Source organism: Cutaneotrichosporon cavernicola (genome assembly GCF_030864355.1).
Source record: "Cutaneotrichosporon cavernicola HIS019 DNA, chromosome: 4".
In the NCBI taxonomy this organism is placed as follows: Eukaryota; Fungi; Basidiomycota; class Tremellomycetes; order Trichosporonales; family Trichosporonaceae; genus Cutaneotrichosporon; species Cutaneotrichosporon cavernicola.
Window position 1 is genome coordinate 1,965,215 of NC_083396.1, and position 13,144 is coordinate 1,978,358.

The following is a 13,144-nucleotide window of genomic DNA, read 5'->3' on the forward strand; positions in this document are numbered from 1 at the left end:
TCTCTCCTGCCTCGTGTCCCTCATACTCCCCCAAACGTTGGTACTCCGGTCGTCGCGGCGCTTGATCTCGGCACTGTATTTGCTTCTGAGGAACCGTGCGGCGTGGGAACAGTCAATTGCCCAGCGTTCCCAAGTCCTTTCCGTCGACGGACATTCAGACGGCGCGAGTGCCACCTCCGAACAGCACAGCCCATTCCGCCGTCGCCATCTGCCACGCCATCCGCGCCGTAGGTCGTAGATAGTAGAGGGCCAAGCAACGTACGCGTACGGCCGAACCAGAGACCCCCCTCCTTTCTCCTTTCGGGCCGGTGCATGGAACGCCGCGACTTAGCTGGGACGGAGAGATGAGTGCAGTACGGAAGAGACCTGCTCAGATCAGCATGCCTGAAGCTTGGTGGAAGCTAAATCCGGCGCATATCCTGAGTCTTGGCATGTCGGATCGAATGCGAACACCACTAGCGAACCACCACAACGTCGCCACCATCTGCGTTCCTCAACCAGACAAGAAACAAAACATACACTGTAAGGGAGTCGAACCCCTGCCGCGTCGATGGCAACGACGCATGATACCGTTTCACCAACAGTGTTGTATCGCAACTATGCTACGTTGCGAGATGGTTTTTTTTGTTTTCTGCTCGGCCACATTCGTTTCGAGGGCGCCACTCAAAGTCCTGGACATACCTGTGCGTTACATTCTCACGCATGGCCCAGTTGGTACTTTTTCCCGACTAAGCGCCCTCCCGCCGACTTCTCACTACGGCTGGGTACTCCCACGCATCTCACTCATCCCACAGATGGGCGCCTCTTCATTCTGTTGTCAAATCGTCGGATAACTCATTCGCAAGGAGTCATGATCGTTGATAGGGATGATAGGGATGAGAGCGCCGTTCCCAACATCTCATGATGCTGCAGTTCCGCCATCGCGTCCCTCCCGGTCGTCATCTAACGTTCTCACGCTGTCAGGTCTGCTACGGCGTGGCGTCATCGAGCGACCGGAATGGCCAGAGGGCTGTCAGTGATGGGGCGCCGGGCAGTTCCAGTTATGGTCCTCTGCGCCGCTGAAATGGGGGCTTTGGGCGTGCGAGTTGCGGTCTGGGCCGCGGAAGTGGGGGCTTTGGGCGTGCGAGTTGCGGTCTGGCCCTCTGCGTCGGGATCTTAGGAGGTTGCGGGTGTGCGAAAGGGAATGGCGCATACCCCGTCACGACGAACCTGATGTCATCGCCTGCTGCGTCGATGGCGAGCCGACATCCGGTGGGCTGCTCGTCGTGCCGGGCTCATCTCAGAAGAGTTATAAGCCACCGTGCAGTGGAACCCAGCCTTCATCCTTGCTCTCTCGCCCTCTCTCTCTCTATCAAACTCCAACCCCTATCAACCCCACCCCACCCCACCAACAACAGCATGTCCGACATCGGCCGCCAGAGTCTCGGCGACAAGGTATGTCTTCTCAGATCCAACTAACCCAGATCGCGTCCGCCGTCAAGCCCGACTCGCAGAAGAGCACGCTCGAGAAGGCCGGCGACTTTGTCAAGGGCAAGGCTGATACTGTTGCAGCCGCAGCGCAGCCGACGGAGAGCAAGTCGACGACGCAGAAGATCAGCGATGCGGTTTCGGGCAAAAAGGTCTAAACAGACTGGCGGGGTGGCAGAGAATTAGCTTCAGTCCGATGAATTTGTGTCAAGTTGCCACGAGCCCAATGTCCCGTGTGGACACAGGTGTGGATTTGCAGAGAGCAGTCCTTGCCAACGGGACGGAACCCATGTCGTACGAGTTATTAATGCGGACACGCCGAGTGGCCTTGGCTGGCCGTGAAAGCTTGACCAGACGCAGGCGATGTGACACATTCTGCTCAGCCAGCAGTCGTGCTGCCTCCGCGTCCAGTGAGACTGGACTATGCAGTCAAGGGTGCAGTCAAGGGCACTCCTACTGCTCCCCCACCACCCACAGGCCGGAAAATAGCAATATGCATCTATGTCTAGTCTCCCAAACTAGTCCTCCTCATCCGGGCCGCCATCGTTGACAAGCACAACACCCCCGCTCTCCTTAACCGCGCCCATCTCCCGTCCCGCGCGCCTCAACCGCTCACCAAAGGCTTTACGGATACCGGCATTGCTAGCCGAATCCCAAACCTGCAGCGTCGCCTTGCTACCTGCCGCTGCGAGCGCCAGCGGTGTCTCAGTGTCGGGGCTCCACCGCGCGGCAAACACCTTGCCGAGTCCGAGATCGCGGTGCGCAACGAGCGACACCTCGCGCTTGCGCCCGGTCGTGCCCTCGCTCTCGTCGTCCGACACATTCCAGATCTTGACCTGCTTGTCCATGCCAGCCGTGAGGATACACCCGCGTACGTGGGGGTTGATGTCCAGTGCCGAGGCTGCGCCGTCGTGTGCCGAGAGCGTAAACTTGGCCTGTGCGGGCTTGGCACCCATCGTCCGCGCGTCGTATGCCAGAATAAGCCCATTCTCCAACGACACCTGCTGTCAGCTCCTGACCAACCCACCCAGTTAAACTCACATAAAAGGACGTCGAGTCCCAAGGGTCCCAACGAACACACTCAATGTCCGCCCCGACCGCGACAGAGTACCCCTCGCCATCCTTGGACTTTGCGTCCCACACGCGCACTGTCCGGTCCCAGCCGCCCGAGAGGACCGCCGAGTCGGCGCCCGATCCCATCGGCCCACGGTTCCACTCGACGGCCTGCACCTTCTCCCCGCCGTGGATCTTGTCCCACGAGCTCTGTGCGCCCATTGGGCTCTCGCGCGTCAGGTCCCACAGCTTGACCGTCGCGTCTGCGCTTCCCGAGAGGAGGAGGTTGCGGAATCGTGGCGTCCAGCTCAGCGTGAGGACGGGCTGCACATGGTGGTCGGGGTTGGCGGTAGGCTGCACAATCTGCTTGCGCTTCTTCTTGCCCGTGCCCTTGGGCTTTGCTACGGGCTTCTCCAGCGAGCCAGGGGGGCCGAGGATCGCCTGCGGGTACAGCCCGTCGACAACGTCGCAGTCCCAGATCTCGATGGACGGGTCGAACGAGCCCACGGCAACAAAGTTACCGGTCTTGGACGAGTCGGACGAGCCAGAGGCAAAGTCGAGCCACTCGACGCAGAGCGGGAACGCCGGCAGCATCAGGTCGTGGTGGGGGTACAGCGTCTCGTTCGTGTCGTCGTAGACGTGGAAGTCGAGACCTGAGAGGTCAGCCGTCGTGCGCGCCGTCACGATCATGCTATCCGTCGCGAGCAGGGCGAGCTCCTCGCGTTCCATCTCCTCATCGTCCTCCTTGAGGGTGATGTACGGGTCGTCATCGTTGGTGCGATAGTACGACAGGCCCTTGACGTTGGCGAACGCGCCCATCGCTGGCATCAGTACTGGCCGGCCCTCAGAACGCACCCGCACCTCCCGACTCCTCGTCGTCATACTCGTCCATCTTGTATGCCGACATGTCGTTAGGGTCGCTGGGCTTGACCTCGTCCTCGTCCATCTTGTCCTCGTTTCCCTCCTCATCCTCGTCCTCATCATCATCCCCCGCGTCGTCGCCCATGTCCTCCCACTCGCCGTCGTCCTGCTCCATCTCCATCATCTGCTCCTTGATCTGCTCGATCACACCTGGCCCGCCGAGCTTGCCGACGCGCTCGATCTCCGACTCGTCCAGCTCATACTTGCGCGGCTGGAGGGCGGCGCGCCCGCGTGGAACCCACGCCAGGGACGAGATGAGCGTGCCAGACATGGTTGTTGTTGTGGTGTCTTTATCGTGTCCGAAATCTTGCCTCCCTCTGGATCTCTCATGGAAATCTGGGTGTAGATCGTGATATCATCCACGTGGAATAAATGACGTGTGAATTCGAAACATCAAACCTCATCAACGTTACGTCATGACCTGGGCTAGAAGCGGTTGGATTGAGTTTCGGTCGCCAACAGCAACACCTCATCATCCAACCTCCCGAGTCCCCAAAGTCATTCCGACTACAAAAGCTCGTCGCCATGGGCTTCCTCTCAGTAGCTCCAACGAGCTACTCCGAGGAACAGCTCAACATCCACCTCGTCTCCCTAGCGACCCTTCCCGTGATCGTTACCTCCCCAAAGCCCGACCTTCCTCCAGGCGTGCAGGCGCCCATTGCACTAGAAGAAGACGACGATGATGACGACGACGCGCCATTCTCGAAGAGCCTCCGGAATACTCTTGCTCGGTTGACGCAGACTACGCCCCCGACGGCCAAGGAGGTTGCGCGCATGCTCACGAGCCTCCAGCAGCGCAAACAGGACTTGGGCACATATACTGCGTCCAAGGTCGTCCGCGCAGCCGAGGCTGAGATCCTCACGCGCTCCGTCAGCATCATCTGGGCTGAGGTACTGCGCGAGTTTGTTGAAAGCGCACTCGCACTCCTGGACGACGAGGTGTGGTGGGAGCGCTCCATGTCCTCGCGTATCGGGCCGCTCGTGTACTTGGTGCAATGTGAGTACCGGGGTGGATTTGGCGGAGCTGACTTCAGCCCTACCGGAGCGCGTCTGGCATGCGCTCGGCGGAGGTGAGGAGTCAGAGTCGTGGCATGTAAAGGTCTCGAGTGTGAACTGGCGCAACGCGATTCAGTTGCCCTCGTCTTCAAGCCTGTCCCGCCTGTTCCGGCCCCTCCATGTCGGCGATGGGGCGCAGAAGTTCACGGCCAAGCTGCAGGCGCTGGCCTCTCCGCTTGTTCTGACCAAGCGCGAAATGCTGTCCAACCGGCAAACGCTTGGTACCGCCGCCGGTCTCGCAGCCAGTCACGTCGGCCTGCTTGCAAGCAACGGTCCAAACTGGTCGTTCCAGAGGGTCGGCGCCGCTGCGTCCTCGTCCGACCTCGTTGACGAGACTACGCGCATCTACGGCATTCTTGCCGACGTCCTCAACATCAAACCCAGCGAGAAGACCGTCTCGTTCAAGGACGAAAGAAGCTCGCGCAAGTCTAGACGCTCGCAAACCCAGGCTGCGACAAAGGTGACTCCCGAGATGCTTGCCGACGTGGTCACGAAGTATCTCCCTGAGATGCGCCAGGTCGTGCACAACACTCTGGAGGAGTACGGCCGCCCATCTGTCTTCACCCGGTTCTGGTTCACCGTCCTGTTCCTCCCTCCGGCGCTCTACTTTGGTGCCCGGTCGGTCGTCAAGAACAAGGAATGGATCACTGAGCAAGTCTACAATGGCAAGGAAACGATCAAGGGCTTCTTCGTGCAGTGGGTCTGGGAACCCGTCGAGGACATCTTCAACACGATGCGCGGAGGAGGGGAGGGTCTCTCCCTCGCCCCGGAAACGGTCAAGGCCGACGAGGAAAGTTTGCAGCGCATGGTCGTAGATTTCGGTCGCGATGTGTACCACCTGAACGACTCTGAACTCGCGGCCTTACGCGTCAAGGTCGAGTCGGGCGACATGGAGGAGGTTCTCAAGGCGTACGAGAACGAAATCCGACACCCGATCAAGTCGGCGTTGTTCGGCCACCTCATCCGTACCCTCCTCATCCAGATCCAGAAGACTAAGGTGGGTTTCCGACTCTTGATCAAAGCTGACGCCAGACCGACCTGTCAGTGGCGCTGCAGGGCCTTGACCAGCTCCTACGCTCGCAGCAGCTGACGTTTGCGTTCGTCGGTGTGGCGCCCTCGGTTCTCCTCCTCTATGGCTTCTGGGGTTGGCTGCAGCGTCTCTACGCTGGCGAGGGTCGGCAAAAGGGCCGCCGCCGGCGCTACTTCCACAGTTTGCGCGACATTGAGGAGCTCCTCCTCAAGGCGCCAGAGGACGACGCGCTCATGTCGGACAAGGACCGGGGTCTGCTAATCGTCACGACGTCGGGTCTGCGTGTATGGGCGACGGGGATTGGCTCTGGAGTGCGCCAGGTGAGTTACTGTTCAGGCCCCGGATACATGTACAACTGGAAGCCGGATATTGAGTTTGTCACAAGGGGTAAAGGGCTCATCACCCTGCTTGCCAGGATTGATATGATTCCCCCCCATGGGGTGATCAGGGATTGGGTGGCTGGTCAAAGAATGATCGATTATCTACCAATCTGAACATTACTGACAGACAGGCATTCCTGGATGACTTGCGGATGTTTGAGGACCAAACGCTCACACGGGCAGACAAGTTGCTGGTTGTGGGAAGGATATGGCGGTGTTGGGGTCGTGATGGGCGTGGGACCATGACCATGTAATCTAGTAAATCTAGTATGCATCAGACACGAGTGGGAAGTGGGAAATGGGAAATGGGAAATGGAAATGGTTCCAATGACGTAAGCGGTGGGGTTAAGGATTAGTACAGCGAGCTTTAATCGATTTGGGGACTAAGGCGGGGTTGTCGGCTGAATTAGCGGGGGCAATTGTATTTCGTCTTGGGTGTGCGCTGTGCGCCACCCGCCACCACCGCAAGAAGGCTTAGGACCAGCCCAAGTTGCCTTTCCAGTCCCTGAACGATATGGGCCTAACTAGGCCCGCCACTTGAACCACCAACTGGGTGGTCTCCCCACTTCCCCCCCCCACCCCTTCCCCCCTCCCCCCCTTTGATCATTAACCCACTTCACTTGTTATTCTCATCACTTGACCTAGCTACTGCTTACAACTTACCTTCTTCGAGACACCACACAAGTCGATATCAAACGGTATCGTCACACGACCCACTCAACCTCTGTCTCCACAACTCTCCACAACTCTCCACAACTCTCGCCCCTACCGTCGTCGTGCACGAGGCGATCCAGTCCCCAAGAGCGCCTCCACCCCGCTCATTTGCATTAATCATCCCCCCCCGCCGCTCAGACGACCTCCGTGAGTAACTAACTCCTCTTGTATCGGACACGTTGTCATTCTCCGAAGCGAGCAATACCTTGCAGTGTTGCTAGAGAACTCGTCCACTCTGCTGCCAAGACTGTGTCTGTGGCTCCCACCTTGCTCTGCTGCGCACATGGCTGACGGATGCTCAGGTACAAACCTATTGTGGCCACTTGTTCTTGCTCCGACAGTCACTCTTTCCACATCTACGTCCTACTGTACCGCCTAGCATCACATCAACGGTGCGGATGGACACATCGACAATCTCGTTTTCCAACGACGTTCCAGACACACCGCCGCGTACGCTTTCGGCTCCCCACGATCGCATAGAGCCTGGACTTCACCACACGCGCTTGGCCGAACAGCGCTCACCAGCGACCAAGAACCAGGAGGGGGTCCAGATCGACAGCAGCAGCGCCGTAGCATCGCATTCCGGGTCGCGTGCGACCCGCGTGAAAGCTATCTCACGACTCGCAAAGATGCCAGTCAAAATCGGACGGTACGAGTACATCTCAGCTGTGCCTGGGGCGTCGGGAGTGGTGCAGGCGGTACCACACTCTGTCAAGGTCATCGGCGACATCCACATGCGGCCCAGCGATTTTGACTCTGGCGATGGACCATCGACCGTGTTGATTGTGTTCATCCCGATCCTCGTGGTTGCCCTCACAGTCCTCTTGGGAATCCTTATCTTCCTCATTGCGCTTCTGTGCATGAAGAGGCAGAGAGGCATCCGCCTTGCCGAGGATGGAGGACCTCTCGATCTGTCCAAGGGAGACGGCGTTATTGGCGAAGGCGGAGTCGAGGGCGTAGAACAACGATGGCTTGAGACTTGCAACGCCGATGTGCGGGAGGCCTATCTTCGGTCAAAGGGTGAGTACTCTGACTCGTGAGATATGACGGCTAATGTTCTCAGACTGGCAAGGCCAGTATCCTCCTTCGTCTGTGCCAACCGACATTACTCTGTCCCAGTTCCTCTCTATCCAAGAGAAGGGCGTCGCTGCATGGGCGTTCGAGCCCGACTACGAGGAGAACCTCTCGCTCTACGTGCAGTCACGCACCGAAATCACATTCCTTTCCGACGGCCCGGGTATGGCAGTCCGCGAGGGCGGTGGCAACTCGGTCATGGCCAACCTGCCGCTTCCCAAGCTTAACGAGGTCTACTATTGGGAGGTCAAGATGTATGAGAAACCGGTCACGACCGAGGTCGCCATTGGCCTCGCGACCAAGCCGTACCCGTCGTTCCGTCTGCCTGGATGGAATAGATCCTCTGTGGCCTACTTTGCGTCGGACGGTTTCAAGTCTCACAACTACCCGTTCACGGCGTCGTCCTACGGGCCTCCTCTTGCCGAGGGTGACGTCCTGGGCGTGGGTTATCGCCCCCGCACGGGCACTGTCTTCTTCACGCGCAACGGCCGCAAGCTCGAGGACTGTTACACGGGCCTGCATCGCCTCAACCTCTTCCCTACTGTCGGCGCCAACGGTCCTGCCACGCTACACGTCAACCTTGGCCAGGCTGGGTTCGTGTTCATCGAGGCCAACGTCAAGAAGTGGGGCCTTGCTCCAATGACCGGTACACTGGCTCCACCGCCTGCCTACGGCAGCGAGGGTGGAAGCATCCTCATCGAGGCTGGCTACGGCACACCTGGCTCGAGCCAGCCGAACCTGAGCGGCATCGGTGCACTCTTGGAGGCTGCACGCAACCGCGCGGTAGCCCACGGTTCTTCGTCTTCTACCCCTATTATTCCCTCTCGCTCTCTCGCTCACGCGCCATCTACACCGCGCTCGTCGAGAAGGCATCGCCGAAACCACTCAAACCTCATGCCCAGCCCGTTACGTGGTGGTGACCACTTGCACCCTGCAGAGGTGTCGTCGTACCGTTCTCCAACCGACACCCCACAGATCGAGGCGCGTGTACCCGACGTCGAGGACCTCGACTCGGATGGCAGCGACTCGGATACCGGTTCTGCCCGCTCGCCTCCAAACCCGCCCACACCCAACGTACTTGACATCTCAATGAACTCACTCCGTGGTGAACAATCTTATTTCCACCGCCGCTCCAGTCCTAACGCGTCAGTCACAAGCGAGAGCGGGACCCACGAGAGCGAGAACAGTGGCGAAACGGCCCGACCTCGTACGTTACAGCGCGAGCCAAGCCTCGGCCCGCCGCAAGACTCGCCGCCTCCCCCCGGCTATGCGCCCCTCGACCCGCACGTCTACTCGCAGGGTCTGCCAGGCGACCTTCCAGAAGAGCTCATCAACCAGGCCATTGCGGCAATGAGTGATGTGTGAGTGTGCGTGATGATGGCTTATGTAATGGGGGACGGGGCTGATCCCCAGAGGTCCTTCAACACCGACGCCGGTGCGGAGCCCGAGCCCGCCCCCCAGAGGCCCGCTCGGGTGGCTCCGTGGTTTGACGGGTGGCGAGTAGATACAGTTTGTACGATCCGTGTTGTCAAGCGTTTCAGCAGCATGCATGTGTGTTTGCATCTTAGCGAGAGAGAAGCGGATGTACGGAGTTGAATCGTACCGATAGTGCGGATGAGGGCGCTAGGGCGCTAGATCGGTAGGGCAGCGTCCGGCTGTGGATATCACGATCCCAGCGTTAAGGTAAGAGACGTTCAGATTCCACCGCACGCAACTGTGCGGCTGGTCAGCAAGGATGAGTGGCGACGGCGCTGGGAGCAGGCTGTTGCGGCTGACTGGATGACCTCGACTCGGACACGGCCGAGCCTGCGAGGCATGTGGCATGTGTTACAGAGCGCCATCTCAGTGCCTTGGGCAAATATGCCAGTCATGTCATCAGGATCGACAACGCCACCTCTTCAGCTTCGGGACTGATGACTGGCGATTTGCGCCATTATTCATCTCTGCCGCGCGCCGCAGATCCGCAGTCCCTTGACGCCATGGACGCGCCTGCTTTACACAGCTTGGGCTTTTAGTCGCTTGACTTGGCTTGGCCAATTGACACTCAGACGTCTGATATCACGCGACTTGGAGAGACATTCTCATCTCGTCGCCGTATATCTTGCTCCTATCAACTCTCACTCTCCTCTCATCTGATTCGAACATTTGCCACTCGTATCACTGTTACACTCTCTGCCGCTTACGCTCCACTCGACGCTTACGCTCCACTCGACGCCTAAGCTCAACCTCCACCGAGCTCCAACAGTGCCTCACCCCGGTCAACCCGGCCCATTTCCCCAATCCACTCCACTCCACCCCGTCCACCTCAGCACCTCACATTCAGTCACACCCACCATGGTTCCCCGTCCACACCAGTCTATCTCGCGCGCCAAGCCTGAATGGCAGTTACTTCTCGAATCCGAGCTGGCCCAGAACCCACGCTCAACTGGTTAGTCATCCACCCGTCATCGCTGACGACAGTATATTCGCTCGCGACCGTGCATGAGGGTGCGCCGCGTGTGCGCTCGGTTGTCCATCGTACTTGTGAGTCATTAAGGAAGGTGAGAGCGAGTGGGTGCAGGATCGGTTGCTTGCGTCGTCTTGCTTGCGCCCCTTGCCCTCCACACCCTGCCAATCGCGCTTCGAGAGCCAACCCGCCTCCTCGTCACCCCCGAAAGCCAACCCACTGACTCCAGTCTCGCCGAGTGGCCTCCTCCTCAGCACGACCGACCTGCGCTCATCCAAGTCGACCCAGCTAGGCGCCGAATCGCGCACCGAGATCGCTTGGACCCTCCCCACCCTCGTCCAGTTCCGCGTCACTGGGCGCGCATACATCGTTCCCGCGAGTGGTTCCCCCAATCTGACCCGCAGGGGAAGCCAGCTCAAGATCGCAGCGTCATACTCGTCGCCGCGCAACCCGACTCCGCTTCGCAGGACACCGTCGAGTGCCGCGGGCTCATCCTCGCCAACGACCGATGAAGCTAGCGGCGCGACGAACAGGGACGGGAAGCGGGGGAGCGTCTCGAGCACATCATCGCTGACCCCTGGCGGCACGGCAGAGGCCAGTCCCACCGAGTCGCTCGACACCAAGAGCACGACTGAGAGCATTCCGGGGAGTGGCGCGGCCTCGGAATCCATCTCTAGGTCCAGCTCGACCAAGGGTAGGCCCAGACTCCACCTGACGCCGACGCCAAACGATCTGGCATCGAGCGCAGGCCCGTCGTCGCCCCTTGGCCCGGGTACCCCGCGCTCGCCCCGCGTCTCGCCTCCGCTCTCGGCGTCGAGCACCAGCTCTTACCAGTTCCACCTCCGGCCCAACGTCGCTCTCAACCCGGCCGTCACGCTCGACTCGGAATCCGACATCGGCCTCCCCAAGTTGGCCGGCACGCTGTCTGCGCTCGTGAGCTGGGGCGTCGCGTCGAACGCACCCGAGTCGTCGCCGTCGTGGTGGGAGGCTGAGCGTGCGCGGATCTGGGACAGCTTGAGCCCAGCGTTGCGCGCGACGTTTGGCCGTCCTGCCCCACCTGGTTCGACACTTGCGGACGCGCCGGACCAGAGCACCTGGATCACAAGCTTGGAGTCAAACGCCAAGGACCCTGAAGAGTCAAAGGGCCTCATCGAGGCGTGGCAGAACTTTGCTGTCGTTGCGCTCGCTCCCCAGCGCGTGGAGATGCTCGAGCTCTCGTGCGAGCCCCACCGCCGCGCGTGCTGGGTGCGCGATGGCGAGGCGTGGATCAAGGAGGAGCTTGTGCCGTGAGCCATGGAGGCACGAGTCAAGGAGGCACGAGTCAAGGACGTGCGTGATGCGGGACGACCTCCAGATACCCTATAGATGGATCGATTGTTGTCTTGACCTGCTCACCGCTACTGACTCTGCATCTGTCCAAAAATAGGGCGTAACACAACTGTCACTGGATCTACACAATGGCCTGTACGCCACTAGGCTGGATTAATCGGCCTGTATGCCGCTAACAATGGATAATGGATAACTCTGGTCGTGATCATCGTAAAGGGTGTTCGGAGCTTCTTATTGTGCGGGCGCAATTGCCGGCGCGTACGTGATGGGGTGGAGCGGGCTGGGTGGCGTAGAATGGGGGCGGGGTGGAACGTCGGGCAGCTCGAGTGGGGGAAGCTGGAGCAAGACGGCGCTCGGCGCGTTGGTCATGTATACGGAACGAGGCGTCTGTGGCATGGGCGTGTGCGGATTTAGGGGGACGATACTCTCGCCGTGTCTAACCTCGCTCCCGTCCTCGGTCGTAACGACCTTACTTGAGGTACTCAACCGGCTTGAACGCCGTTCATCCGGGGTCCGGCTCCCGCTCGCGCTCGGCTCCATCTCCCACTGCTCCCATTCCTGAGGGAGGCGATTAGTGAACGGTCGTTCATGTGGCAGCCGATTCGTAAACCGGGGCTGGCGTCTAGGCTTAGTCGGACCAAACATGTCGCCGAAATCAACACTACCCATATCGACCGTGGATATCTGTCCGGGTTCCCTTCCCGGAAAGTACGAGCGCGGAACACGCGATACCCGACTGTTGAAGGTGGGATTCGACATGGTAGCCGAGGACATCATGGCCTGCCGCCGCGCCTGCGCTCGACAGGAGAGTACGCCGAGCCCGATGGCGCATAAGAGGACGGAAGAGCATAATCCCGACATCTGGGGTTTAGTTGACGCAGGGACGCGGGGACGCAGGGAAACGCACAATCATTTGGATGTGATACGAGGCCCGGGAATAGACGATTGGCATCATTGTGATATTTGTCGACGCGGGATTGTCAGGGTGGGCAATCTTTGCGCCCAGCGCCGTGCATGCTGATGCGACGTACGAGAGGGCGAGGTCGTACGCTGTGGCGTTACAGGCCGCTGCCCAACATTGCTGATTAGTTAGGGGGGAGGGAGGGAAGGGAAGAGGAGGGAAGGAAGACGCACCGTCACGCCAGTTTGGTAGTCGCGGTTTGAACAGAGACAGAGAAAGTCGGCGTTGCTGGCGCAATGGCCAGTGTTCGCGGCGCCCATACAACGCGTCATGCAGCGTGGGACTTCGAGATCGGCGGGCTGAGTCTGTCGCTTGTGTTTGTAGTTTGCGTGGGTTAGGGCAGGGTCGTCATCGATGAGGGGGATGGCGATGGTATCGATTGTGTCGTCGGGGTAGTAGAGCCAGTCGGGGTGGTGGTTGGAGATGGGCTGGAGTCAGCGGAGGGGAGGAGGGGAGGAGGGGGAGGAGAAGAGGGGGGAGGCAAGCCGCAGTAGGAAGGGGAACAGGAGCAGGCTCACACCATCCAGAATCGGCGTCATGATAGATGGAAGTTGCGATGGAGACTCGACGCGTCAACGTTTGGTGGCGAGAGACAAGCAACAACCAACACCAACACCAACACTCGAGATGATCGAGACAATGACAAGACCAGTGATGGCGACTAGCTTTTGTTACTCTTTACTCGCCTCAGTCTGGCAGAAAGGACCCCCGAT

General features: G+C 59.7%; 4 protein-coding genes across 4 annotated transcripts; 2 read left to right on the plus strand and 2 right to left on the minus strand.

Moving 5' to 3' along the window:
* Nucleotides 1-1,985: 1,985 nt before the first annotated feature.
* PWP1 (uncharacterized protein) lies at nucleotides 1,986-3,712 on the minus strand (the record flags this gene model as incomplete). The annotated part of the gene is made up of 3 exons (XM_060600631.1): nucleotides 1,986-2,468; nucleotides 2,509-3,341; nucleotides 3,382-3,712. The coding sequence occupies 3 exons, from the start codon at nucleotides 3,710-3,712 to the stop codon at nucleotides 1,986-1,988; spliced, it is 1,647 nt and encodes a 548-aa protein (XP_060457206.1).
* A 254-nt stretch (nucleotides 3,713-3,966) lies between these two features.
* ssh4 (uncharacterized protein) lies at nucleotides 3,967-9,199 on the plus strand (the record flags this gene model as incomplete). Its single annotated transcript, XM_060600632.1, has 9 exons — nucleotides 3,967-4,438; nucleotides 4,476-5,494; nucleotides 5,530-5,847; nucleotides 6,039-6,104; nucleotides 6,760-6,768; nucleotides 6,924-7,641; nucleotides 7,685-8,800; nucleotides 8,846-9,056; nucleotides 9,109-9,199. 9 exons carry the CDS (start codon nucleotides 3,967-3,969, stop codon nucleotides 9,197-9,199), a joined length of 4,020 nt encoding a protein of 1,339 aa, XP_060457207.1.
* Nucleotides 9,200-10,029: 830 nt separating this feature from the next.
* Nucleotides 10,030-11,431, plus strand: CcaverHIS019_0407630 (uncharacterized protein; the record flags this gene model as incomplete). The annotated part of the gene is made up of 3 exons (XM_060600634.1): nucleotides 10,030-10,123; nucleotides 10,156-10,218; nucleotides 10,371-11,431. The coding sequence occupies 3 exons, from the start codon at nucleotides 10,030-10,032 to the stop codon at nucleotides 11,429-11,431; spliced, it is 1,218 nt and encodes a 405-aa protein (XP_060457208.1).
* Nucleotides 11,432-11,701: 270 nt separating this feature from the next.
* Nucleotides 11,702-12,970, minus strand: CcaverHIS019_0407640 (uncharacterized protein; the record flags this gene model as incomplete). Its single annotated transcript, XM_060600635.1, has 4 exons — nucleotides 11,702-12,331; nucleotides 12,378-12,551; nucleotides 12,605-12,859; nucleotides 12,950-12,970. The coding sequence occupies 4 exons, from the start codon at nucleotides 12,968-12,970 to the stop codon at nucleotides 11,702-11,704; spliced, it is 1,080 nt and encodes a 359-aa protein (XP_060457209.1).
* Nucleotides 12,971-13,144: the final 174 nt, after the last annotated feature.